The sequence below is a fragment of the Ambystoma mexicanum genome, chromosome 1p (assembly GCF_040938575.1).
Source record: "Ambystoma mexicanum isolate Mex_15411 chromosome 1p, UKY_AmexF1_1, whole genome shotgun sequence".
Taxonomy (NCBI): Eukaryota; Metazoa; Chordata; class Amphibia; order Caudata; family Ambystomatidae; genus Ambystoma; species Ambystoma mexicanum.
The window spans coordinates 714,630,755-714,658,536 of record NC_090921.1 but is presented as its reverse complement, the minus strand read 5'-3'; the positions used below and the strand labels follow the sequence as shown (position 1 = coordinate 714,658,536).

The 27,782-nt window shown below is 44.8% G+C and overlaps 1 protein-coding gene across 1 annotated transcript in view; it reads left to right on the top strand.

Annotated features, from left to right (window-relative positions):
• The first annotated feature begins 13,223 nt into the window (after positions 1 to 13,223).
• SLC50A1 (solute carrier family 50 member 1) overlaps positions 13,224 to 27,782 on the top strand; it is a 129,750-nt gene continuing 115,191 nt past the window's right edge. The window contains exons 1-2 of the mRNA XM_069650148.1: positions 13,224 to 13,463; positions 25,850 to 25,927. Of these exons, the coding sequence (XP_069506249.1) occupies positions 13,393 to 13,463; positions 25,850 to 25,927 (149 nt within the window). The 5' untranslated portion in view covers positions 13,224 to 13,392. The remainder of the gene's footprint in view (positions 13,464 to 25,849; positions 25,928 to 27,782) is intronic.

Genomic DNA, 27,782 nt, shown 5'->3' with positions numbered 1-27,782 from the left:
ATCCCATTTACTGCTATCCACTCGTCTCTCACAACCACTACCTCAATTTATATTGGCACTATCATCCCTTCTGCCACCTCATCCAATGGTATCTCAGGTCTGATTAGATACACGTTTGGAACACGCCACTTCTTTCCTGCAATCCCTGGGAGACATGCAATAGCAATGTCAGTCCCGAACTGGAACAGCTCCACGTTTACTGGCAGCCCCCTCTGTACTATCCGCCCACAATAGGCTTGGATGATCTCTCGTACGTTGAGCATGTGTAGTCCTGGTGTGGCGCACACTAGCCCTTTGTCTGTGAATAATTTTGTCATGTTTAGTCTGCTCATAATGTCTCGTCCCAGTATATTTAAAGGTGACTGTCAAGAATAAAATAAAGGCAGAGATAGATTGTGCTCTCCTATGGAAAGGGAGATATCGTCTGTGAAAGGAACCACTTCCCGTGCCCCAGAGAATCCTTGAGTATTCATGGCATAGCCGAACAATCTTAATGTTCCCTCACGAATGCAGGACCTAGTTGCCCCTGTATCTATGAGAAAGGAAACATTTTTGTCACCTATCGCCACCCCTATGCGAGGTTCCTCCACAGGGCTGGGTGTGATCGACAGGATGATACACATCAAGTCCGTCTGTGGGCTGTCCTATTGAGGGTATAAGAACATTTCATTCCCCCAAAAAAGAGGCTATTCCCCACCATGGTGACCCATCCCAGTTTTCTAATGGGGATCGTTGCCATGGAGTCCATGTGTGACACTGTGCAGTCGCTTTGCTGCGTGCGGTCCTGTATCTGTGGCAACTGCTGTGTGTTTCCTTAAATCTCTGGTGCTTGCAAATACTGTGGTACAGGTACTTGCATCTGTGGTGTCTGCTGTTGTGTGCTCTTCATCTGTGGTGTCTGCTGTTGGTGCTGGTCTTGCGTGTAATAGTCGTGCTGGCCACCCTGATATACCTGCTGGTATTGTGCTCCCCAATTCTGCTGCATCCTCCTGCTTCTGCAAGCTCTCGAAATCTGTCCTATCTGCATGCACATCCAACACTGTGGCAGCTCTCTCCCTTGCCCTCGGAAACCCCCTGTCAACTCCCATGGGCCCTGCTGCACCTGTGGCCGATACCCCCCAAACACTCCTGGAAATCCTGCTTGGTTATGTATCAGTGGCCCGAACCTGCATCCTCTCGATGGCCCCCTCTTCCTCGAAATCCTTGCTGCATGTTCCCCCACCCCATCAACCCTCCCCCCATGGGCAGTGGTGAACTGCTGCTACTGTGCCACCTGTGTGTTCGCGCTGGTTAGTACCGGCCCTTCCATGGCATACTTCAATAGTTTTTTCTGTACTAATTTTGCTTCGTTTAACTTTCTCTCGTCTGCTTTCTTTTGTAGCTTCTCCTGCAATAGCCTACAATGATGAGCATAAGTTGTATTTCTGGCCAAGATTTTGCTTCTGTCATAAATCTCCCCCCGTCTCACCTGAGATTGCTTCTTGCTCAGTTCCGCGGGAAGATTCTTCTTGCGGGCGGATCGGGTCTTTTATAGGCTCGGACGAGTCTCGTCCGACTCCAGTGTGCGTTCAGAGTTCCAGGATACTTGCGGGTACAGTATGTCCCGGAAGGAGGTAACGGTCGCTAATATGCGAGGATTCCAGGAGCAATTTGGAAGGGAAGGGTGGAAGGAGAAGAATTAGGGACCAGGAACTAGGAAATAGAGAATTCGTCGAGCAGCAAACACACGTCTAGTTACTACCTGTTGATAGTGTTGAGACGCGCTGGCCCGCGGGGGCGTGGCATTTTTATGGAACATGCTGTGTTCGACATAAGGCCGGTGTGAGGCGAGTCATGTGACACGGCCATGTTGGGAGTAGTAATGAATACAAGCCCCGCCGCGATAAGGACCAGGAACCCCAGAAGGGGTGTGTTCTATGGGTCATGACAGCATGCCTCCTCCGAAAACCCGTTCCACCAGGTTTGCCCGGTTGTATGAGATGGAATCTTCGAAGCAATCGAGGGGTATTCAGGTTAGAAACAGGTTCCCAGGTTCTTTCGCTAAGAGGGTATCCTTTCCACTCAACCAGGTATTGAAGTTGACCCCGTTTATACCTGGAATCGCATATTCCGGATACTTCATATTCCAGTTGATTGTCCACAATCACAGGACTGGGTCTGCAGGATTTCCGGGTGGATTAGATGTAGGATTTTAATAGAGAAGTGTGAAAAACTGGGTGAATTTTCTTCCAGGAGTCTGGTAGCTTGAGACGGAACAAGACTGGATTGATGATTTCCTTCATGAAAAATGGCCCATAGTACCGGGGGGCTAATTTGTTTGGCCGTAGATTTCTTGGTAGTAGTTTTGAGGATAACCAGACTTGATCACCAACGGAATAAGAAGGCTCTGGTCTTCTTTTGGAGTCTGCATAACGCTTAGTGCATGTCTGGGCCTTTTCCAAATGTTCCTTGGCTTCCTTGTGTATGTTGATGAGCGTTTCTATCCAGGAGTCAACAGTAGGTACTGGTGTGGGATGTGGAAGTATAGAAGGTAAAACGGATGGGTGAAATCCTTGACTGCAATAGAAAGGGCTGGTCTTAGCTGCTGAGTGATCGGAATTGTTGTAGGCATACTCAGCCACGGGTATAAGAAGTGACCAATCACCCTGAACCTTGGTGGCGAAACAACGAAGGTACTGTTCTAGGGTCTGATTTACACATCACATGGCTCCGTTGGTTTGTGGGTGATAACCTGATGAGAGAGCACGTTGGATCCCCAGAATGTGACAGAGATGTTTCCAGAACTGTGAGACGTATTGAGGTCCTCGGTCCGATATGATCTTGGAAGGAAGTCCATGAAGACGGCAAATGTGTTCCAGGAAGATTCCAGGAAGTTCTGATGAGGATGGTAGTTTATACAGAGGTGTAAAATGAACCATGTGGGTGAACAAGTCAATGGTGATCATGATCGTTGTATAGCCCCTGGAAGGTGGTAATTCCACAATAAAGTCTGTAGCGATGACTTCCCATGGTCTTGACGGTACTTGAGGTTGCAATAGGAGGCCCGCCGGTCTCTTGTTATCGTGCCTGTTTTGACTGCATATAGAGCAGGCTTGGACGTGCAATCGTATGTCGGTCTTCATTTTAGGCCACCAAAATTGTCTTTGTATAAGACGGAGGGTATTGGTGAAACCACGATGTCCGGAGTGGAAGGTATCATGGCAGAGGTTTATTATCCTTTGTTGTAATTTCTGTGTGGGTATGACCAGGGTGTTATCTTTGAACAAATATCCATCCTTGGATTTCAGATTCCACAGATTTTTCTTGGTAATGTCCTTCCAGAGCTCCGAGGATTGGGTTTGCATCTGTACTTCTTCCAAAACACTGACTGCTTGGGCTACAAAAATTGTGTGGGGAAACATCTTGGGATAGGCCCGATCTTCAGTAGTTTCATAGTCCGAACGCCGAGATAAGGCGTCAGCGATTATATTTTGTGTTCCAGGAACATGACTGATATGGAACTGGTACTGGGCAAAGAAGAAGGCCCAACGGGCTTGATGACTATTCCTACACTCCAGGGATTGTAGAACTTGAAGGTTTCGATGGTCCGTACGAACCTGGACCGGATGTCTATCTCCCAGAAGAAGATGTCGCCACTCTGTGAAGGCTTGGCGGATGGCTAATAGTTCCTTTTCCAAGACGGAATAATGTGTCTCACTGGGGGTCAGAGTTTGTGAAAGATATGCGATGGGGTGTTCCAATTTGTCTTCGAATTCTTGTTTTGAGACTGCTCCTATGGCGTAGTTAGAGGCATCCGTCTCTACTAGGAACGGCCGATTAATGTCGGGCTGAGCTAGGATGGGGGCTTGAGTAAATTCTGTTTTTAGACGTTGGAACGCTTTGTCTTGAGGTGCAGACCAGAAGAAGGGAGTGTCTTTCTTCAAGAGAACGATGATCGGTTGAACAATCTCAGAAAAGGTGGGTATACATTTCCAGTAAAAATTGGCAAGCCCCAGGAAGGATTGAACTTGTTTCACGTAAGTGGGAGTCGGCCAAGACAATATGGCCTTTACTTTCGACTGATCCATACCAATTCCTTCTGGACTAAGGACAAATCCCAAGTAATGAACAGAAGTAACGTGAAACAGGCATTTCTCAGGTTTTGCCAGGAGCCTGTGTTCTCGTAGTCGTTGTAAGACTGCCTTCACGTGTTCTTCATGCTTTAAAGTGTCTTTGGAATAAATTAAGATATCGTCCAGGTAGACGATGACGAAGAGAAACAACATGTCAGAGAACACCCTATACATGAAGCGTTAGAAGACTGTGGGGGCATTGGCAAGTCCAAACGGCATGACCAGGTATTCATAATGTCCAAAGGGTGTTCTTAAGGCTGTCTTCCATTTGTCTCCTTCCTTAATACTTATCAGATGATAGGCACCTCTGAGATCCAGTTTCGTGAAGATTACAGTTCCTCTTACTGCTTCCAGGATATCGGAGATCAAGTGTAAGGGGTAACGGTCCTTGAGGGTACATTGATTTAATCCACAGTAATCGAAACAAGGTCTCAGTTCCTTGGTGTCCTTCTTGGGAACAAAGAACAGCGAGGCTCCGGCTGGGGATTTCGATGGTTTTACGGTGCCGTTTTCAAGGTTGGTATCCAAGTATAATCGGAGGGCTTTTTTTTCCGGTTCGGATAGGATGAACATCCTCCCAAAGGGAATCACTGCTGAAGGCTGTGTGTCTATGGCGCAGTCTTCGGGTCTGTGAGGGGGTAGAGCCTGTACTATGGCGTTTGAAAACACATCAGCATAATCCTGATAGGCCTTTGGGACCTGAATGATGTTGGAAACCATGAGTGTCTCTCGTTGATCTGTTGGAGTAGTATCGGATGACATCAAGGAAGGACTCGGGGACAAACAATGAGATAGACAATACTCTGAACCCAGAAATAAGGATCCTGCTGTCCAATTGATATATGGATTGTGCTTCTGCAGCCAGGGCATGCCCAGTACCATGGGTAGTGGGCTGATTTGAGGATATCAAACTTGATCAGTTCTTGGTGATGGTTTATTGAAAGTTGTATTTCCTTGGTCTATAAGGGTATGGGTCCAGAACTGAGGGGTCTACCATCAATCGCCTCCACAGGTTGCATTATGCTCCAGGCTTCATATGGACTACGGTACTTAAAGACCCAATCTTGATCGATGAATACTCCCATAGCCCCACAATCCACCAGGGCCAGAATGGGGTAAGTCTCCTTCTTTGATAACGATAAGAAGACTTGGAGAATCACTAGACTGTTCTGTCCAGGAGAGTTCAAGGATGGAATAGATGTGGAGCAAACATCTCTCTCTCAACACCTCGCTCCATCTAGGATTGGGAGCTGTCGTTTCCCGAACGCAGTGGAGGGGCTAGAGGGCAGTCTCTAACCAGATGTTTATCCGAGGCACAATACATGCACAAGCCTGTGTGGATCCTTCTCATCCTTTCTTGTGGGGAAATAGGTCCACGGAAGGCTCCTATTTGCATGGGTTCCGGGTCAATGTCAGGGTTTGGAACAGGATCAGTTTTTACTGAAGCCTCAAGGGAACTCCTTTGGAAAGGCATCTTGGTCTTTCTTCTTTCAGCCTTTCTTTCCTGGATTCGGAAGACTATTTGCATGGCTAGATCCATAAGAGCCTGGAATGAGCTAGGACAAGCCACTCTGGCTAATTCATCCTTTATATCCTCGTTTAGACCCCTACGGAAGAGAGTAAAACTTGCTTCCGAGGACCAATCTGCTTCCTTGGCCAATTGTTTGAATCTAGTAACATACATTAGCATATCCTGGGATCCTTTCCGGAAATCAAGTAACCGTTCCTGGGCACTATAAACCTGTTCTGGGCGGTCGAACATGGTTTTGAGTGCCTGTATAACTCCATCATAACCATCCAGTAGGGCATTTCCTGAGTTGACTAGGGGAGTAGCCCAGGTCAAAGCATTCCCTGTGAGGTGTGAAATTATGAAGCACACCTTTGCCCTGGAAGTTGAAAAATAGTAGGGCTTAAAGGTAAAATGCACCAAGCAGGAGTCCAGGAATCCACGTAGGGATTTTGCAAAGCCATAACTTGTCTACCACTCCACCCAGTAAAACACTCTCCTTGTTAGCGGAGTCGCGAGATAAGACAAGTTGCTTTAATGCGGCATTCTCCACTTTTAAGTTTTGCACCTCAGTTGCTAGTTGTTGCATGCCACGCGTGAGATCCTGGACTGCTTTATCCATAACGGTATCAGTGTCAGTCGTCTGGCGTCTCAAACTGTCATAAATCTCCCCCGTCTCACCTGAGATCGCTTCTTGCTCAGTTCCGCGGGAAGATTTTTCTTGCGGGCGGATCGGGTCTTGTATAGGCTCGCACGAGTCTTGTCCGACTCCAGCGTGCATTCAGAGTTCCAGGATACTCGCGGGTACAGTATGTCCAGGAAGGAGGTAACGGTCGCTAATATGCGAGGATTCCAGGAGCAATTTGGAAGGGAAGGGGGGAAGGAGAAGAATTAGGGACCAGGAACTAAGAAATAGAGAATTCGTCGAGCAGCAAACACACGTCTATTCACTACCTGTTGATAGCGTTGAGACGCGCCGGCCCGCGGGGGTGTGGCCTATTTATGGAACGTGCTGTGTTCGACATAAGGCCGGTGTGAGGCGAGTCATGTGACACGGCCATGTTGGGAGTAGTAATGAATACAAGCCCCGCCGCGATAAGGACCAGGAAGTCCAGAAGGGGTGTGTTCTATGGGTCATGACAGCTTCCATACCTATTAACTTCCTTAGCTGCTTCTGTACTGGTTCTGGTAATCCCAAGCATAATATGTGGTACAATACTGGTACTGTCTTGTCCCACGGTCCTCGAGTTTCAAGGCGCCAAAGCTCTTGGATTGCGTGAATGTAGTGTAAGGGGTCTTCGTCTGGTTCCATTTTGCTCCAATGTCTGACGTGTCCGCGTATTGTGTCCTTAAGGCTTGACATACCGCGGCCCTGCAATGTTCGAATGGCGAAGCAGTGTGCACTGTGTTCTGGGTGGTCACTCTGGGGAACCCCGTTTTGCATACGTCATCAGCAGAGTCCCTTGGGAACGCTATTAACAGTCTGTTCACGTCCCCCACTGCTAATCTCTGGCCCGCTGTCATCCTTTCCATCTCGTATATCCATTTACCAGCACCAGCTGACAATGATGGTAACCTACACCTCACGTTTTCCTTGTAAATGTGCTTCCATGGTATATATTGGGGTTGCCCCCTCCCTTTTCTAGCAGGGGTATCTGTGTGAACCCTACCTCCTCACACAAGCTTCTAGCCAATCGGATCTGTCTGTCCTCATTCCTAATATCAATGTACACGTCTATCCGTTCTTTGATGGGTATCCGAATGTCGTTGCTGGGTCCTTCCGGGATCCTCTCCATGGAACATACTATAGCTATCTCCCCTCTGCCTTTGTCCTGGGAGGTCTCTGAGTCTTGTTACGTATGCTGCTAGACCATCGATGTTACATAGTTATGATACATGCTCGTCAACTGACCGTGGTGTGCCCCCTGTACCAGTCCCTTTCTCCCATGTCACCCGCTTGCCCGTGCTTGTCCCTGTTGATCGGGGCCTGTATGGCTACCCCCTCTAATCCCTACTGTTTCTTCCTTCGTTGTAGGACCACAAGCCCATGTTGCTGCAAAAGTCATCTATAAAGCTCAGTCTTCTCGTGGTTGTGTCCATGATGGGTTTCATGTTAATGTCGATGTCACAGAGGTCGTACCTGCTTCCCCATCCCCAGGCACCTAGGCCTGTCCTGTTTGGTTCCATGTCACCCCTGCTCTGTACTGTTGTGCTATCTGGCTTTGTTCGTCCGCCCCCTCCTGTCTTGTCATCTCCCGTCCCGTTGTCCATTGTGTCATTACTGCCCTTATCGTGTGTTCATCCTCCTCTCTGCACGTGCACTCTCTTGCCAACCTGCCCACCTGCAACTTTCTTTGTTTCCGCTCTATCAACTTGCAATTTTCCTGCGCCACTGCTTCACTCTGCCTCTCGATCTCCTCTAGCGCCCTTATCCTCCTGTCCCACTGTTCCCGCTCCTCTCTCTTCCTCTCTGAGGTCCCTTTCTATCCTTTCTTCTCTTTCCTTCTACACCTGCTCCTTCTCTTCCTCTCTCCACCTTTCCTTGTCCTCTTTCTAGTCCCTCTTCTCTTTCCTTCTCCTTTCTGTCCGTTTCCTCTATTATCTCTGCCCAACCACTTGCTTCTCTGTCCCCGTCAAATCTTCCATTGCCTTAGTTGCTGCTCCCTCTGTCTCCCCTTCTGCTCTCCCTTCCAGCTTCAAGAGAATCTGTCCCCCTATCTATTTGTTCATTGCTATGCTCCCTAGCCCCTCCTGTGTGTCCTGCTGCGCTTCGCTGCTTGCTCCTCGCCCAGTGGTTAGCGCCCCTGTGCCTCTCTGTCCCTCTTCCCTAGTGAATGGCGGTGGTTTATATGTCCAATTTGAATACCCTTCTGCTGGTCTTAATTCTTGTAATGGGTACATCCCATGCTCATCGTCTTTGTCATCAGAGACCACGCTCTGAAGGACATGTGGGTGAGCGGAAGGCGAGGCAGTGGGCACATGCCTCTCATGCTGGCTCACCATCCACTGACAGCTCGCTGTGTCCCTCTAACCTTCTTGAAACATTCTCCGGAGCTCGAATATAGCCATGCGGCTTGCTCGCTTCTTCCCCTTATAGGTATCCTGTATATGCATCAGTAGTGATTGCTGCACATGTTTGGATAAACTTCTGCAAGGTGACCATGGTTTAGTTAGCTTCAGCTTGGTGCTTTTAGACCATTTTATGCTATACTTGCACATTTTATCCTTATAAGGTGGGAGCGTTTTACACAGGTGCTGTAGGGGCGTGTCACCCCCCACACTTCCCTTGATGCATCGTGCTTGCCTTTACCTGACCTCAAATTGAGGGTTTCGATAGTCTGCTGTTAAGTAATCAGAATACTTTGATAAATCACTATGATCCTCTCCGGCTCCTCAACCTGTCAGGCTTGCTCCGTGGGCTACCCCCTTCACTCTCGCTGCCTCCTCAGGCACACCCACACTCTTGCGCATATGCCTTCCGCACACCGCCACTTGTTCACCTCGTGTGCCAATCCCATGCTTCCAATGCTAGCTCCTCACTGTCTCAAACTCTCTGTGTCCTATGTGCAAACCTGGGGGTGATGTCACCAATTCACTAACCACATAGCGCTGAGAAATCCAACATCATGAACACAATGTTATGACATGTTACCGCACAGTACACAAAACCCCAATTCAAACCCCAAAGATGTCTTCCTGCCTCCACGCAGAGTATACCAATATCCTTGCGTGTTCGAACTGTACCTGCTGCATCGCCTAGCAAACAATACGCCTCCTCTCACGACTTAACTAGTCGAATCACATTCTGCAATCTTGGTCAGCTACCTCACTAAACATTACAGGGATACCGTCATCTATGACCCGAGCTAAAACGCCCAACCCACAGGAAACCACCATTTATATACTTCTGTCATCTGAGCCCTCAAGTCAATAGTCTAGGTTGTTCACCAGAACCGTTTACCTCTAAAGTCGAATTTGTCCTAACCACACATACCGACGTCTACCTCTGCTCCAGGTCCCTGCTAAGTTTAACAATGCTAAACAATACCTTAACAATATTCGATAATACTAAACAATACTCCACACTACTCAATACCCTCCTTCACACCCACAGTTGTCGTGTGACTGGGTCAATACTTACACTCTGTGGTCTTCTGGCGCTGCTCGGCTGCCGTGTCCCCCTGACAGTTCCCCCTCCTGGTCTGCCTGGACACCTTGCTGACTTCCGGCAGGATATTCCCCAAGCTGGCTCCTGACTGCATTTTCACAGGTACGCGTTCCCAGTCTTTCTCGAAATATGCATGGGTCTGTCAGCCTCTTAGTTTCTGCGGCAGAGGAGACAGCTTTGTGTCGGTCTGGCGCAGCCAACCATCAGCTCTGCTACCAACTTGTTGGGTGGCACTCCCAGGTATCCCAGAGAAAGGCCTGAGGTCCACGGACTCGGAGGGCCAAACACCCTCCCCAGAATAATGGAGGACTTAGTCAGACAGCAAGTACAAACTGTGGTTTATTGCAAACAAACCTAAGAGGGATAAATACAGGAAAACAGGAGATTTCAGGTACATCTCGTTGTTCCATGGCGTGCAAAGCCAGATTTGTCTGACTCTGGCGTCATCAATTGGGACCTTCTCCAAAAAAACTATCAGCATGAGGGATTGGGGCTTGACAGTTTAATAACCTATACGGTCACCTATAGATGCCATTCTACTGGCCTTTGCATGTCAGGTGGCTGGCCTGTCCCATCCCCAAGGAACTATCTATTACATTGTTGCAGAGTAGTGGGTTTACCATTGGTTCTTGCCCCTCGCCATCCACCCTTGAGACTCTACACTGTGATTGGTTAGAACTGATGCTCCCAGGCCTGGGACTCGATCGCGTTCTCAGCTGTGCACCTCTTTAAGGTGATGTGAACGATTATGTGTCTGTATTGTAACTTGTGTGTGCCACATTTGCCTATGAGAATATGCTCCTTACGTTGCTACACTTGTTGCAGTCTGGGTCTGACCTGCTGGGATTGGCTCCTCTTTCCCACCACGGATGACTGCCCATTGTCTCGTTCGACTCCACCACGTGTTTAGAGATCACAAAATGGAGCTTTGCAGCTCATTATTACGGGGATTCATTCAGTTTTTCTCCAGCTGGTCCCCTTGTCATCTGGAGCTTGGAATGTTTCCTCGTATCTCTGACCTTGGTTGTGAGCCTGCCTTTGCACATCTTGCTCTCTGTGCAGCCTGAATCAGCTTCTCATCTCATGCTCAGTAGCTTGAGGCCGCTGTAATTTTCCGAAAACCATACAATGTGGTTTCTACATTGTCCATATCATACTATGTTCCCTATAGGTTAGCTATATGTGGCTCGATCAGGCTCCATATGCACTCCTGCATGTCCACGCGACTATTGGCTTTAGGCATCAGCAAGCTTGCTCGGGATCTCTTGTGCTTTGCGGTTCTGCATTATTGCATTTGGTTAGTGTAAGAATGCTAAAACAATTGACAGTATGTATATGTATCTGTCCTCTAGCTATACAACTGTGCATTTATGTTTTTCATGTATACAAGTGTGTGTTTATGTTGTACAGTGCAGGACTGTGAGTGTGCTTCATGTCTAACGTTGCTACGTCGTGGTGTCCCAAATGACGTCAGTGGTGCTTAGTCGAGGCTGTCCATATAGGCGTCTCTGTCCTCGACCACGGGCTCTTCTCCCATACGTGGAAAGGTTTGCATTGTATTCAGTCAGTATGACTGGCTGAGAGGATACCTTTCAGTGCACTTGTCAATCATTGGTGCACTCAAGATCTGTCTAAAATAAGATGGGTGGCTGCAAGCACTTCTGGTCTTTTGTCTCGTCGTGTACTTTGGAGGGCAGAGGGGCGTTCTCATGACTCCGTCTTCAGGCAGTTCTGAAGCACTGGTTGAAATGGCTAGGATGTCATTAAGTGACTGTGGCGTAACAGCGGTCAGCGTTGCAGTCAGTTGCAGCTCAAGGAACTCGACTGGCTCGAAAACCTCCTTTAAGGCAGACGTCGGTAGATGCTTGTCGAGGCACTTCTCCCAGCTTCTTCAGTGGGCTTGTGTCGTCCTTTACGGCAGATGGCCCAAAGCTGAGGGGTGTGTTGCAGGCAGCTGCCTTGTCCTTTGTTGTAGGTTAAGAGGCCTTCTTGCACTTTCTACCTAGGAAGCTTGCTGGAGAGCCTAGCAGGGCACGCTGTGTGCTGGCTAGGTTCTGGAGTGGCTAGAGGGTCCTCTGGATTTGGTATCACCCTCTGCTCACTAGGAGATGTTTAGAGGAGTGATCTTGCTTCCCTCTTTGGAGGTCCTAGCCTGGCTTGTCCCTCTTTTAAAGCCAAATGAGCCATAGTGATTGGTGTAGGCTAAGCTTACCTTAATGAACCAATCCTGGGGTTCTGACCAACAATCTCCTGTATGCATGAGGTCATAACCAGAGTGCTTTGCAAAAGAAAAGGTAAAGTTGTGAAAACATGTGATCCTAAGTCCCACCCATCTTCCTGTCTGTAGTGGATCAAAGGGTCTAACTGGTTAATGGAGCTCTCTGTGGCTCCTGATTAAAGCGACAGGTCTACCTTGAAGCTGTGGCGAGACACAACTCTCTGGCTCCTGCAAACCACATTTGCGTACCTTATGATTGGGGCCCCCCCTAGCAGGGTGGCCAACTAAAAAACAACAGGCCCAGACATGACAGTTCACTCTTGATATGGAGGGCGATCGCTGGCTTCAGGTTGACACAGTTGCATATGAAAAGTTGTTCAGGTGTCCCCATCTCCTTTGCTAACCTCTGCAACCAGGCCTGTTTAAAGTACCCTTTAATTGGTATGCTAATTGTTGCCATCAGTTGCAGGGCCCAACAAAAGAGTGGTCGGTTCCATGAAGCCTTTGTTAATCAGGCTGGCCATGGCAAGGGGAAGGTTTGGTCCTCCCCCTTCTGGAGATGCACTGTGTACTGCTGCTGTCATATCCCAACTAAATATGACAGCGCGGACTGTGCCTGTAGGGTGAAGGCTGTGTCCACCCAGAGGACACGGGTCTATGCGTTTGTCTGCTGTGAGAATAGGAAAATGTGTGGATTAGCCCTGCACATTTTCCTGAGGTTTGTCTACCATCATTCCATTTAATACAACATTTCCAAAAAGAGCACACCCACATACATGCCAAGCCTCCCGCTTTATTCATTTAAAATTGTGCTATTTTTTACTGTCTCAAGCCTAAAATGAGTATATCCCTCATAATCCTATGGGGAAAATGCATTCTCCCGAAGTCTGTGATGCAATCTACCTCTAAGGGGCTGCAGAATGTTGGCATGTCTGCACCCTCCGTGCAGATGGTCGATTTCCTCTCAGTTGTGTCGCACTTAATCAAATTTTGTTTGGCTTTTTTACACTTTAAGGCTCGTTGTATCTGGTCCTGTTTTTTTTTGCTGTGCAACCTTCGTTATGTAATTGGATTTCGAAATGCTGGTGGGAAGGTTGGCTGATTCGGATTATTTGCATTTTAGTTTAGCTTTTTTGTCCGGTTAAGTTATTTTTCTTGACCTTCCCTCCAATAATTTTCAGTCTTGTGGCAATCACCGCTACTTTTTATGATTTTGGCTCTTTTCTTCCGCCTGCCTCCTCCAGCCTCCAGGTCTCGGGAGCGGCACATCCTAGTCCAGTAGGCGGGGCGGAGAGGGCCGGCCCCAAGTTGTAACAGCGCTGGTTCTTTCGTTGGACTTTTGAGACGTACTGCCGGTGAAGGTGTTTCCCCGCCCGCTCCAGTGAAGATGCCGGACACCATGGCGATCCTCTCCGGTCTTTGCATCATCTTCACAGTCGGCATGTTTTCCACGGGCCTGTGAGTGTTTCTCCACCCCCTACTCTGTTCGAGGCCCTCGTTCGGAGTCCGCCTACTGTGCTGACGTGTCAGGGCCTGCACCGCCCCCAGCAAGCACCGCGCTCGAGTAGAGAAAGCACCCGAACAGGGAGATAGAAAGCTGGCGTTCCACCAGTTGTCCTCTGTGCGGTGCCCACACCAGTGGTCTGTTTCTGAGGAGAGCCTCCTCCCGAGACCGCTAGTTTAACTTGCACCCCCTGTCCGGTAGAAGGGTGTTGAGAGTTATCTTGCATTTGGGGCGGGGGTCTTTTCCATCGCTTATTTAACCGTTTTGTGTTTGAGTTAGGGGGAATGTAATTATTAAGTTAAGAATGACGCTGATTGTTTTTTTTAATGCATTAACAATAGAAACGGGAAATGTAAAGGACAAGAGAGAATTATTGAAGAAAAGTACAATTACAATGAAACCGATTAAAATACATTAGAAAGATAGTTTAGGGGGAAATAGTATGTTAACAATTCTTTCGAATGCCATGGAACATGGAAGTTAAGCTACATTTGAGGAATAGCGTAATTATAGTGGCAAGCCCATGGGCGTAATTTTAGGGGGAAGGGTTGTTTGTTCCCCCCCCCCCAACTTTCATGACACACCATTTTGTCCCCATTCATTTGGCTGGGGCACCTTTTCTTCAGCTGTCATCCCCCCCCCCCCAACATTTTCAGCAAAGTTACTCCACTGGGCAAGCCATACCCAAATGGTAATATTTTGAAGCTAAAGAATGTATAATGACAGAATGTGGTGTTTCTATTGGCCCATACTATTGCCAACTGTTTTTGGAGCCGAACTACTACGCTACCTCGGACCTCCATGTCCCTCTTCGGTTTATGTTACCACCCTCCATGACAGGACCCTATTTCCAGATTTCCCCAGTTAAAAATGACTTGGCTTTTGGACAGGGACCGTTGGAAGCAGTCATAGGCGTCTCTAAGGGGTGGCAAAGAGGGGCAAAAGCCCCCTCCTAATTACTTCCTCCCCCTAATTACTGCTTCACCCCCCCTAATTGGTACCCTATCCCTCAAGTCTTTTCACCCCCCCTCGAGTCACCCCAAACACTTTCCCCAAACACTTTCAGGAGTCTTAATGTGCTCATTGAACTCTGACCAGCCAGACATTCACGTGTTTGCAGTTCCTTTGATTGCTGAGCCTGTCCTTTCTTCTGGCCCGAAACACAGGAATAGATGGGCCCTAAATCTCAATGGGGGGAGTCATCTATGTTAAACGCAAACTTCAAGCATGCTGGACATACTATTGTTTTGTAAATGTGCAGCTTGCAAAGTCATAGAAACAACGCAAAAGACATGTCCAAAAGTGAAACATGCTTCTTAAACTCAAATCCACCTGTTTTCTCTGTTTACAATGTGTTTACGTTGTTTTTTGGACTACCCTTTGAGTTTTATCAGAGTATGCACTTCTAAAGATGTTATTTGCTTCACAAACTGAATAGTGTTTTATGAGTGCCAGCATTTGATTTTCACTATGGGGGCAGACATTCACCCACCATTGTCTTCAATATGAGCACACGTGAAGCCCAAACCATCATCTGGTCCAACGGTGCATTTTACAGCACCTATTATAATGAATTGCAAAACACCATAAGATTTACAGTCTGCTTTAAACATATAACATCTAAAGAACAGCCCTTCAACCTGCTGAGCTACCCTGGTAGCTTTCTACTTTAGGATGTGACCCACTGCCTTCAAAGAATTCAACATTAGATTTGGATACCTGATTGTATTGGAAATCTCTACACTGCCAGCAGTGCAGTTCATGCACGTGAATTTAAAGCCAATAGTGTTTCACCTCGAGCCACGCTGACATTATGCACAGTCTCATTTAGGATATATACCCAGGAACTGAAAACTGTAAACATTTCTGATGGGGAAAAGTGAGTTTCTTGCTCCATTGCTAAAGAACCAAGGGGGAAATTGCCCAATTTCTTCGCACATGTGGGTGATATCTCATCTTTTGAACAGGCTGCCTTTAACTACCTATCAGTTGAAACTGAGCTATGAGTGAATTCTGTTCTGTTCAACAGACAGTTTTTGACTGTAAATTATTTATACTGAGGTGGTAGTGCTGTCTATACTGCAAAACACCATCTATAACAATATATTATCTGAAGCTGAGAGTGATCCCTGTTTGAATTAAAAGCTCTCTGTCTTTTGCTGAATGCACACTATTAGGTGATTGAATCATGAGTGATGTCTTTTCATTAAAGACTGTGTCTTGCTTGTATGCACATAACGCATAACAAGCTGCATGCCTTCGTCAAACAGCAACTTAGAGCAGGTGACTATCAGAACTATAAATCAGCGGGAAGATTAAAAACATCTCAAATTAGTACCTGACAGGTGTGGGATGCTAAACCTGTTCCCATCATCTGATTGCGTTATGGTACTTATAAACCTGGCTTTGTAATCTAAACCGAAAACTACAATTGCTGGTCAAGAATCTCAAATGAAGCAAAGACTTGAACATCTGAGCCCTTAAGAAAACAACTCAGGAGTTTTCTTTTTGCATGAAGATTGTGTAAAGAAGCAGCAGTGGGTTAGTCCTGCCCCCCCCTTAACCGCCTAAGCCATTCCTACAGACAGTTGGGTTATTTCCAGGACTAAAAAAGGGATGGAAAAAGATGTGTTAGTGACATGTAGTTATGTTGTCACTCTAGTCGACGGCACTCCCTCCCCACGCACCCCCACTGACACACAACTACAAACCTTTAAGGGTGGATAGTGTTGGGGAAGAGAGGCCTGGCTAACAAGAGAATATTCATTGCTTCCCAGACAGGATTATTGCAAGTCCTACCGGCAACAGAAAAATTGGGTTTAGTGCAGCACAGTGCGAATGAGTGCATCAGCAGTAGACATTAAAGCTTCTCTCATGCAGAGGTGGTACAGAAACTGCAAGCTACGCCTAAAGCTATACTGTACCTCTCTCCTTCCCTACCTCTTTACTCCTGCTGACCTCAATCACCTCACTCACCCAATATTTGGCAACTTTTTTCCACGCAGCTAACCCACCTGGACCTAAGGCTTAGCCTCGTAACTGTTTATGCTTGAATTATGCCTCAGTAATTTTTTTCTCCCAAGGTGCACCTCAGTATTCCCTGTAAGTCAACCCCAAAATTTTAAAGCTGACCCTTCAGTGTTTTTCGGGACCTGTATAATCACTGTAGTGCACAGGTAGTCTGGGAAGATTTTTCAAACTAGAAAGGAGCTTTAGACTCTCCTCTTCAAGGACTGGCTCCTCCCTGCCACTTAGGTCCACACACCCTCCACTGCCTACCTAATCTTAGACTGGGCAATTGCTCCCCTCTGTTTAGTTCCTTGGTTTCTTGTAGATCCCTTGCTGCTAAATTGCCCACTTTCTTGTTAGCGTCCCACTTCCTTGTATTGTTCCATTGGGAACTGCTTCCCTCGCCTTGTACTCCCCACTAATAATAGTTGTCAGGCCCCCAGAAAAGGGTCGTACCAGGCCTTTTTACACATGAAAATCTTGTAAGTACAACAGCTTTATTATTTTGTTGCCTACATTTACGGTGTAGAGCAGAGGACAGTGCAAAGGTCCAGTTACTTGACAGAAACCAGAACCTTCTTTTGATTTTTATCTACATGGATGTAATTTCAAGCCATGGAGAAAAGCCTCTGAAACAGAATGTATTTCTCTGAAGCCTTTCAAAAAAAGAAACTGCACACTTAGATAAAAGGAATTATTTCATTCCGTTCAGTTTCTGCTGTGTTTTGTGTAGATGCTCATGAAGTAAACCGAAGCACTGTGCACATTTATTTTCCTAGCCTTTTAGGATTGTATAATTAAGATGGAAAACTAAGTTGCATTTGAGAATTAATCTTTTGTAACAAAGTATGCTTTTTTTGCCAGTGAAAGCAAACAGTTATTGCACAATTGTATTATTCAGAGTTTCTGTGTTGTATGTAGAATCATGCAGAGGCAGATAATTGTTACACGTATCATTTTACACACTGTTTTTATAATTATAGTTTATATGAAATTATGAGTTTTCAAGGTCTAGTTTACATCCATTCAACCTTGCAGTCAGTAGGGCACATTACTATAAATGGTCAATGGCAGCAGAGTCTTTGCTCAAGAGTGTTTGTCATTACACCAATCACAGGTGTTATAGCCTCTCAAATTCTCAAGACTACAATTACAAAATCCAAAACCTGACTCTCCAGGAAGTGCAAGATCTGTTCACAAACAAACAAATGAAAGTTATATTTGTAATTGAAATAGAAACTTAGCAAAACCTGTCCCTGTGATAATCCAGCTAGGTATTTAACTTTATGTAGTGCTTCATACAAGGTTCATCCAATATCTAGGCGCTGTGAATATTATACCTCAGTCGATAATCAGTTTACCAACCTCTGACGGATCTTAGCCAATAAGATAGCTGTCCCGGTTGATCACTCGTTGCTGCAATCTGTGCGTGACCTGTAGGTTGCAGGTTGGAATCCCGGCAAGGCCAACGCAGCCTTTCATCCTTTCTAGGTAGATAAAGGAGTACCAACTTCAGTTTGGTGATAATTGTGATAAATATGTTCTATGTACCGTGCTTTGCAAAAGCGCTATATAAATAACAATTTGACCATGGTATTAGGTATAGAATTTAGCATGGAGTCCTTGCCTGTCTGCACTGTTCTATCATAACATTGGCATACCATTAGCTAGTACTAGGTCCAGGAAATGAGGACTTTCATGAAATACCAAAAGACAATTCTGCTATCGAACCTCAAAATACACAATACAATTCATGTTTGCTTTACTATGTAATTGGCTGGGTTTTTGTGTTTTCAACATTTAAATATATACAGGCGAGATCAAATGGCCAGTCCTTAGAGATATAATTATTGGTTTATTCTGTCACAGTGAAGAAAGCTGCCGCATGGTAGTGATTTCCACACAGTTTTTGCACACGTCGGCTGGATGTCACATATATTTTTCTCTTGCAAAGGAGAAAAGTAATTTTTACTCTCTCGAAATCACATTTACTCTCAAAGTTTAAAAATAGGGAGTAAAATACTCCCCCCTCAAAATCTTACCTGGAGCACTGATATTAGTAATAACAAACAAAGCTATCTGGCAGCATGATTTCCGACAATGTTAGCATTTGCCTCCGTGTACAATTTGATTTCTGGCGCATGTGGCTTGGTCCTTCGCCCGTCAGAAGTTGATAAATTGGGTAACTTCAAGATCCACCTTCTCTTTCCTGTCAAGCAACCTGCGGTACTCAATGCTCAGGCAACTCCGCACAGATGACAATCACCTAGTCTTCATAAAATCTCTCAAAACCTGGTTGTTCAGTAGATCACAGACAAACTAGAATGACACCCTCTACATACCTGATGGGCACAATTCTCAACCTCCATCCTTGCCAGGTTGCAACTGTAAGACTCACAAGAACCACGCAGATGAACCAGCATTGTTCTGCAACTCCCAAGGGATGGTCACTCAGATTTTAACAACATAAAAGCAAGCACAAATCTGAACACTACCCTTACAAAAAGGAGAAAAAAGAGACCAAACTATTACTGTCAGCCTCGCTGACATGTGCCGTAGTCCTACACACAATGCTTAAAACTAGAACACCTTGGAGATCTGAATCCGGATACGTCTCCCCAACATTTTTCCCCATCACACATAAGACATTGAAACCTCCTCACAGGCATCATAAAACAGAACCAAGAATTGTAACACCTAATCCTGATGGCTAAGAAAGCTTGAACCCTACTAATTCAGTATAACCCTAACATTCTAATATGACTGCGTAGTAGCCCCAAATCACCTCCCCTTCCCCAACTACAATCTACTAGCATCTTTAAACTACACACAAGGAATATAACACACACAAAATATTTAAGCCTGTTAGCACCATCCCAACCACAGGATCCTTGTGGAGCCCTTTAGAGCTCATTGCACATCCTTCTACACCTTTAGATGTATCAAGCATGACATTGTGGATGCCCTAACACCCTAGTAGTTGATCAACTCCAAGATAAATTCTGGTGGAAGGAATTGGGGAATTAATTATAATGCTTCAAGGCCAGTTATGCAGCATGAATTATGATTGCAGGGTATTCAGTGAGGTGCACCTGTAATAAGCTGGCTTTATAAAGCAAAGCTACCACGAGAGGTTATCTGGTGTTTTTTCTGACAGAATAGATATATGCTAAGAGCCAATTAAAAGAACTAGATAATAAGTTAAGGGATTGACATATTGGAGTTATGCTTCAAGCAACTGCGCACAATTTGCAAACAGTCAGAAGTGCCCAGTGATTTTCAAACTGGTCCCCATCCACATGTCATTTTTCTAAGGTCGCGCTTTAAATGACAGCCTTTGAAGATCGTTTAGTTAAAAAATTAATCTTGCCATGTATTTTTACTGCAAAGGTCAACGATTCACTAGAGGTAATATTGAAATCTGAGAACGAGACAACTTTGAATTAAATATAGAAACAGCTTATTTGCAACAGTGTAAAAAAAGAAATGTGTGATGGAGGGGCATGCAGACAGAAAACATTTTTTGAATTAATTTTAGGAACTTTGCTATCTTTTCTCAGTGGACTTACAACTCCTAAATATATTAAAAAGAAATGTAAAAGGGCATTGTAGCATAATCACTAATCGGGAGCATGTATGGAGTGTGGCAGGATCACTGTCTGAATCTGAAGCAGTAACCCTTCTTACCTCTTGCTTCCTGTGCCTCTTGGTTTTGAGGAGGTAAGGTCTATCTCTGGAGGTGGCCAGACTGACGGCCAAGTTCACTAGGTTCTCATTCAGGCCCCCTCCAAGGTATATCCGAAATCCAGAGGGAAAATTCTGCAGGGTAGATAGGCCAGCTGGAACGGAGACAGGTCAAGAAGGCAAGTATGAACACCGCCACTGCAACTTACAGAACGGTTGTGACGCAAGAGCTCCGGTGAACTGCAGGCATTAGTCTTCCGCGTCTGAACCAGCATGTGATCCGATTGCCCATCTCAGCACCAACAGCTACACTGTGGCACATTCCTTCCCCACAGAGCGTGATGATACCACAGAGCGTAGCGAAAGCTTTTTGCTCAGTGTGTCATGACAGAGAGAGCGGTACAGTAGGAGCTACATACTGGAGTATGTTTACAGAACAAACTGTAATAAGGAGGCAGAGGTGGTTAAAAAAATAAACAATGGTGTTGGCAACTAGTGATTTTTATTACAGGGCCGAAAATGTCCCCAACCCACAGAACAAGGCGAGAGATCACAACTTCTCGTAAGGTTTGATAGGAGGTCCACACGATTTTTTTTTTTTTTTAAAGAATGGGTAAAGACGGTGCATTTTAACGCACATTATTCAAAAGAAAATGGAAAAAAGCAACAGAATCTAGAGGTAGTTCTGAAAACATCGAATTCAGCAACAGTCACACATCCTGCTGAGCTGCCTTCCCAGCTTTGTGCCTTGGGACACATCCTTCAAACTTCCAAAGAGTTCAACATCAAAGGTGGATCCCTGATATAGTGGTCAATATCACTGTGTTACCAATATTGTAGTTTCTGTAACTGGCTTAAAAGCAAATGGTGTTTCATATTCAGCAACATCGACAATACCTACAGTCATATTTAGGATATGCATTCAGAAACTGAAAACTGCAGAAACATCTCTATGGGTTAAATTATTTGTATTTGTATTGAATTTCTATAGCGCTTGACGCCTAAGCGCTTAACAAATGCAGCCAGCAGTTCAAATCACATGAGCAAATAATCAGGAACCAACAGATCAATGAGTAAGAAGGTATGTTTTAGATGGGTCTTAAAGAGAGAAAAGGAAGAAATGGAGTGCAAGGAAAGAGGAAGGGAGTTCCAAGTCTTAGGTGCCAAAAGAACAGAAACGTGAAAGGCCATGAGGAGCAGTTGGAAGAAAGAGCAATTCAGAAAGAGGTAAGGAGGAGCAAGACCATAGAGACACCTAAAAACAATAGAGAGCACATTAAAGAGTATACGATTTACAAAGGAAAGCCATAGCAAAACGTGTAGAACAGAAGTGATAGTATCCCAAGGGAAAAGGGTACAAAGAACTCGAATTGAAGACTGGTAAATAGAATGAAGTGGGGCAAGGTGAGAAGCAGGAAGACCAAAAAGAAGAGAAGAGCAATAAAACAGGCGAGAGAAAACTATACAGGAAATAGGTTTAGTAGAAGGAAAGGTAAGAAACTGATAAGCTTTTTGAAATTTTAGAAGTGAAAATCCACAGGAGTGAGAAATAGAAGAGATATAAGTAGAAAAAGATAATGAAGAGTCAAGAACGACGAAATTATGGGCAGAAGGAGAAATAAGAGAAGGAGGCAAAGAAAGGAAAGGGGGAGAGAGAAGAGCAGGAATAGTTGAAGCAGGGAAAAACAGAACCTCTGTTTTAGAGGCATTAAGATGAAGATAGTGAGAAGACATCCAGAATGGGATAGCAAGAAGACAAGCAGACAAAGAGGAATGAACGAATCAGTAAAGGAAGGGAAAGATAAGATTTGTGAATCATAAGCATATAAAGGTGATGGGAAAAACCAAAAAATCAAATAATAGAAATGAGAGGAGAGGTTTAAAGAGAATTAAGGTTACTGTCCATAATGCCTAAGAAGAAAGGGGGCACTGGCTGCCTTTGCTACATCTACTCTGCGTAATGGCAATTATGGTTGACCTCTACTCAAAATGAGCAAAAGAAAACAACCTTCAGGTCATGGCTATGGTCAGTGTGGTTGATCATTGCTAATATGAGAAAAAGAAATCAACCTTTTCTGTCAGGGACATTCTAAGAAGTACGACCTGCAACAGGCTATATTTAGGAAAACGAGATATGAAATAACGGTATAGAGATGGGTTCTTGTGCCAGAAAGTTATCAGATTTGAGTGTTTCTGAGGTAAGCTGGCACTGGGACAGAGGCGTAGACAGGGTAGTGCCTGAGTGGGCAAGGCCCACCCTAAATCTGGAAATGCCCACTCAGCAGAACCGTGTGGGCATTTACAGGTGTTAATGTTACTGCTGTTCTCCTGACTACCTTAGCTTCAGGCCCGACTTTTTAGAGAATCATGGCTATGCCTTTGCATTTGGACCACTTAATCCTGAGTGATTATTCTCTCCCACTCTCTCGATGTTGGCTGGCTGGCTCGTGGCTTCTTCACTGCTGATCCTTGGCCACACTGGTGTTCACATTGTTGGCTTGCAGCCTGAACGTTTCCCTCCTGGCCCTGTGAGGTGGCCATTACTATGGCATAACATGCTGTGCATGCAACAAAGCGCATCATAGCCTTAGGATAGCAAACATGTAAAAAAAAAAAAGTAGCACCCTGCACAGGACCTCTGAGCTGTGTAGTGAGGGGCACTCTTCTCAGACAAAATATCAATAGAATATCAAATGATCCCCACCCTTTCTGAGGGCCAGGTTTGCAACATATCCAAGAATGTGTCCGCAGATCCCTAACAGCCTTTCCTACCCTTTTGGTACTCCAACTACATTCATCTTCCACACAGTCTATGCAGGAATTGACCCCATCTGGCCTTCTGGTTTGCTGTTCCTAAATTGCATTTCAAGATTTTGGCCTGTGGAATAATTTCTTCCCGGGCCAATAAGCCAATACAACTAAACCGGGTGCGTAACTGAAGTACATCTCGTTCCCATTACTCAGCCAAATACTAAGTGTTCTTAACTAAACAAGAGTGTGCTTAGAGAGGCACAGTCTCCACTCACTGAGGAGGCCCAACAAGGCCGAAACACGTTTCTGGGGTTGCTGTTGTTGCTCTTCTTCAGAGGAGAATTGCCTGGTATTTTTCTGCTGGACTGCCCTGGTGGGTGGGACCAGACTGATAATCAAATGAAATGTCTCCTCTTTGAAAGGTGCAGTGAGCTAAAACGTGGTGGGAAACCTCCCATCGAAACCTCCCATCGAATAGTTTATTTGAACCGTGTTAGTTTTCAGTAGAGGGGCTCCCACAATATTATATAATAGTGTTATTAACTACCTATTGTCCTTCGAAACTGAACCCCCTCATTGCAGGTCTAATCTCTCTAAGCGATTGATATGGGCTACATTTTAGACTGAGTTGACACTCTCTGAATTTAGACCTTCCTTTCAGTGTGCCCCCTACCATAATGTCTGATTCTCACATCTGACAACACAACAGCTAGAAAATCGGAACAGCATTGTGAGGCTTTGCTCCATTTATAGAATTAGATCAAGGAACACTTTGTAAAATAATGTTCCCTTTGCCACCAACCACTGGAAGATCACCCTGTTCTTCTAGTTAATGAACAACCAGATAATTATGTAACGAAGGAACACCGTTATCATTAGATACCCTTGGAGGTGGTTCTCATTAAGTTTTGTTATTATATAGCCAAATAACTGGGTCATAAGTATTACAGACCCCTACACACTTTTCCGTACCCCACCAATATTTGGCCATCTCATAAAGGCATTACCTCATAAGTCATCTGAGAAAAACTAGGAACATGTGAATCATTTACCTTTACATCTAGAGGTTAGGGATAACCACATTTACTTTATTCTGTCTACATCACTGCCTTGCCTTTTTGTTACCAGCAACATTCAGCTTCTCACACATCCTTAAATGGGACTTGGTCACCGCCTGGAGTCGGCCTAGCAATCCCATAGTTACTATTCTGGAATTTAAGTTCTTCAATACCATAAATAGACACTGCTGATCTTTTAAGCCTTCATATCTACAAGTATTGCCCAGCATTGTCTCAAATCCCCCTCACACGCCCAAAACTACTTGACCTATACCTTTAAAAACTGACTTTGAATCCAACGGCTAATTCACAGAAGCGTTTTATAATTGCAAAACCTCATTGGAAAACGCTCTATGAATAAGGGCCCTAATGTGTATTTATTAACTCAATGCATATTTTTCTGTATCTCTAAGCCAAGTCACACATTCCACAAAGCCACCTAGGCCAACGCTGAAAGTTCACCTGCAGTTCTGAGCCACAACAGCAAGGCGTGGGTGTGCAAATGAGCAATCCTTTTTCTATAGGAAATTGTCTTTGTCTAAGAGGGCAGTGCTACTTTATACATAGCTTAATCAATTTAAGACAGACATTTGCAAGGCTGCCAGGACAACTACATACCTGGTTTCACCCTTATTAGGGATCATTGGTGCAGTATAGTCCTGACAGCCTTGTGGTTGGAGCATTTAACGTCCACACCAATGCTAAGCATCCCTCTTCTTGGCTCCCTCCCTGGGCCTGCAACCTCTTTCTCCACTTTACCTCCTTCTTGCTTCACTCTTGCCCTTGTACTCCTTCTCTGCAGATTAAGATCTGGCTTTCTCAGACAGACAATACAGGACAGCTAAAGATCAGCGCTTTGAAACTACTATGGTGATTCGATTCAGTACAAAAGCCTAGTAGCATAACCTATCTGTGCCACAGAGATTGTTGGCTAATTACTAAAGTGATAATGAACTTGCTGGATTCTAGACCTAGGATGCCGCAAAGCGTGGCATGGATCCTAGCTGTTAAGTGTGGTAAATACAACCCTTCCTTTCAATCAGAAAATATTCATGTGTTATACCCAATATATGGGATTCCTGGACCCGGCTAATGGGGAATTTTGACACCTAACATTATTTTGTCACAAACATTTTTCAATTAATACTGTGTCTTAGAGTTAATTAAGCCATAAGGAGCAAGTAAGATGCCATTACAATGAGAAAATGCCCACACCCAAGTTATGGCAAAGCTGGTGGCCATACGTTGGGGCAAGGCAATTATCCTAATTGATAATTACTCCTCACTTAGTCAATAAGGTTTAATTAGATGTAAGTCATTATGATCTCCTCTAAACCGATCCGAATACTTGCAAAGCATTCAATAATCACCCGAGGAAGGGTGCTCCGCCAATCAGGTGGCTGGCAACACAGGCATGAACTGCATTGTATTTGTACTGCAGGGACACTTAGTATACAAAATTCCACAGAAGTCTGCGAATGTGCTTTAAATGAATTCCGATGGATGCGCTTTCTTGCAATAACGATTACATTTACTTGATCAATTATAATGAATACATTGACAATTCTGTATTTTCTTCTGAATTTTGTGTATCAAAGAAGTTTGTTTTAATTCTGTAAGATAATGCTGTTTGTGAAATAAAATGTTATTCCTCGTGGGTATTTTCATTATATTCATGTTTAGCAAAATCAGTGGGTATACCAGAAAGAAATGCACACAAAAACGATCTTTGATGATTTATTTTATTTTTGAACACACCAATATAAGGATTGGTCAGTGAGTTCCCAGAATCTGATTATTGAAGAATTTTCACTGGCATTTCTTTTCTTTCCTCCAAGGTCGGACCTCCGCAAGATGTTTTCTACAAGAAGCGTGGAAAACATACAGTTTCTGCCCTTCCTCACCACAGATCTGAAGTAAGTGTATCAGCAATTATTTGGGGTAAACATTTTGCAAATCTACAGGCATTGAAAGACCAGGAGCTGCTATAATGGTTTACCCGGGTGTAATCGAGGGTTGTTTTGGTGAGCAGTTAAATTAAGCTATTGAAAAATAATGTACTTGCATGTTACATGGCATTTGTAGAGCGCATTAACTGCCATTGGTTTGGCATTAAAGGGCTGATGGATGACTGCATGTGCATTCCTGCAACAGCTATGAGCTATCCGATACAGTGTGTAATCTGACAATGTATTACACACTATATACATTACATTTTCATGAAAGAATAGAATTACAAAGGCTGAAAAGAGGAACACTTTCATCTTACCATTCAACCAAGTAAGCTTTTACGTGAGGTCACTTGCTGAATTGGATACATGAGGAATTGCAGTGAACTTAGATATCACATCTAGCCATTGCATGAATTGGGTAGAATTTCTCTGGATGTTGAATCCTGCAAAAATGGCCCCTCTGGATCCAGAATCAGAAGCCCATGGCGGTGCAGCTACCCAACAGTGGACACGCAGTGATCTGCTTCAGTTTCTTTTTTTGCTTTGCAGTTACATAACATAACATTTTATGCCTACAAACATAGCAGTGAGTGGATAATTGGAAGAGACTATGGTAGATGGTATGTCCTAAGTTCAAAGGACGAGTATGCTCTTCCTTTCTGCATAGACTTGCATAATAGCCTGGCACTTAAGGGGTTAATAGGTGTAAATGTTCGATGATTAGAAATGGGAGGGATTGCATAAAGGTGCGTGCTGCGTGAAACAATGACTACAAGAAGGTGGTTGTATCAAACATTGCTTTTTCTGTGTTTCTTTCAGTCTTGATAGTACACTTCCAAACCCAGAGGAGGTTTGTATTAGACTCGGATTACTTGGCAGACCTCGATTCAGGATTGAGAATATAAAGCTTAATCCATACTTTTTATTTTGCTCAAAATGTTTCTTTCACGATTTATTTATTGTTCAGTTGGTTACATATGCGATTTGTGGAAGTTCCTATAAAAGAGTGTTTAAGTTTTAGATGTATTTTATTTACATTTCCTACAAATCTATCTCTTACCTGCTATTACTTCATCCTTGCCCTGCCCTCATCACTCGGGCCACCCCCCTCGCTCACAGGGCGGGTAACGAGAGTATAATGTTACCATTTCCAGAAATGCATCTAGCTATCCCCGGACAACAGCTTACATTTGTGATCTCTGCATTAAAGTAAATTAGTTGTACACTTGTATGCATAACTATTTAACCGTAAAAACAATTTCAAGTATTTCTGTTGATTGTGCTGTGCCATCCGTCCTGTGTGTCAACATCTGAGGGCTACAGGATGCCAATGGGATATGTCATGAGCTACCAACCTCGAGTCAGAAGAAGAAACTGTAAAACATGATGAGGTAGGGGAAGAAGGTGTGAGTGCTGAGAACAATGGGAGTGAGAGAGCATCTTGCACGAGATGGAAGCTGGTGCAATATGTGGCACCCAAGACCTGTTAGTGTAGTATTTAGGCTAGCTCCCGACCCTTTGCTTGCATCATAAATTGCCACTGTATCGTTTGGGTTTCACGGATATTAGGAGGACAGGCCTCTCCTAAGCCAATGCTATGTTCTTCTGGGAATCATTCCTGTACACTACTTTTCCCCAAATTTCCCCTCTTGAGATGCAGAGCTCTCCAGTGGCGGCTTGTGCATATTGCGGCAATAAGCCACGAGACAGCGGGCCAATACCGCCCCAGGTAATGCCCCCAGGGCCGATATACAACACTTGTACTGTAAAACACTAACGAAAACCCACCACTGTGGAAAAAAACACAGAAAATGCAGAG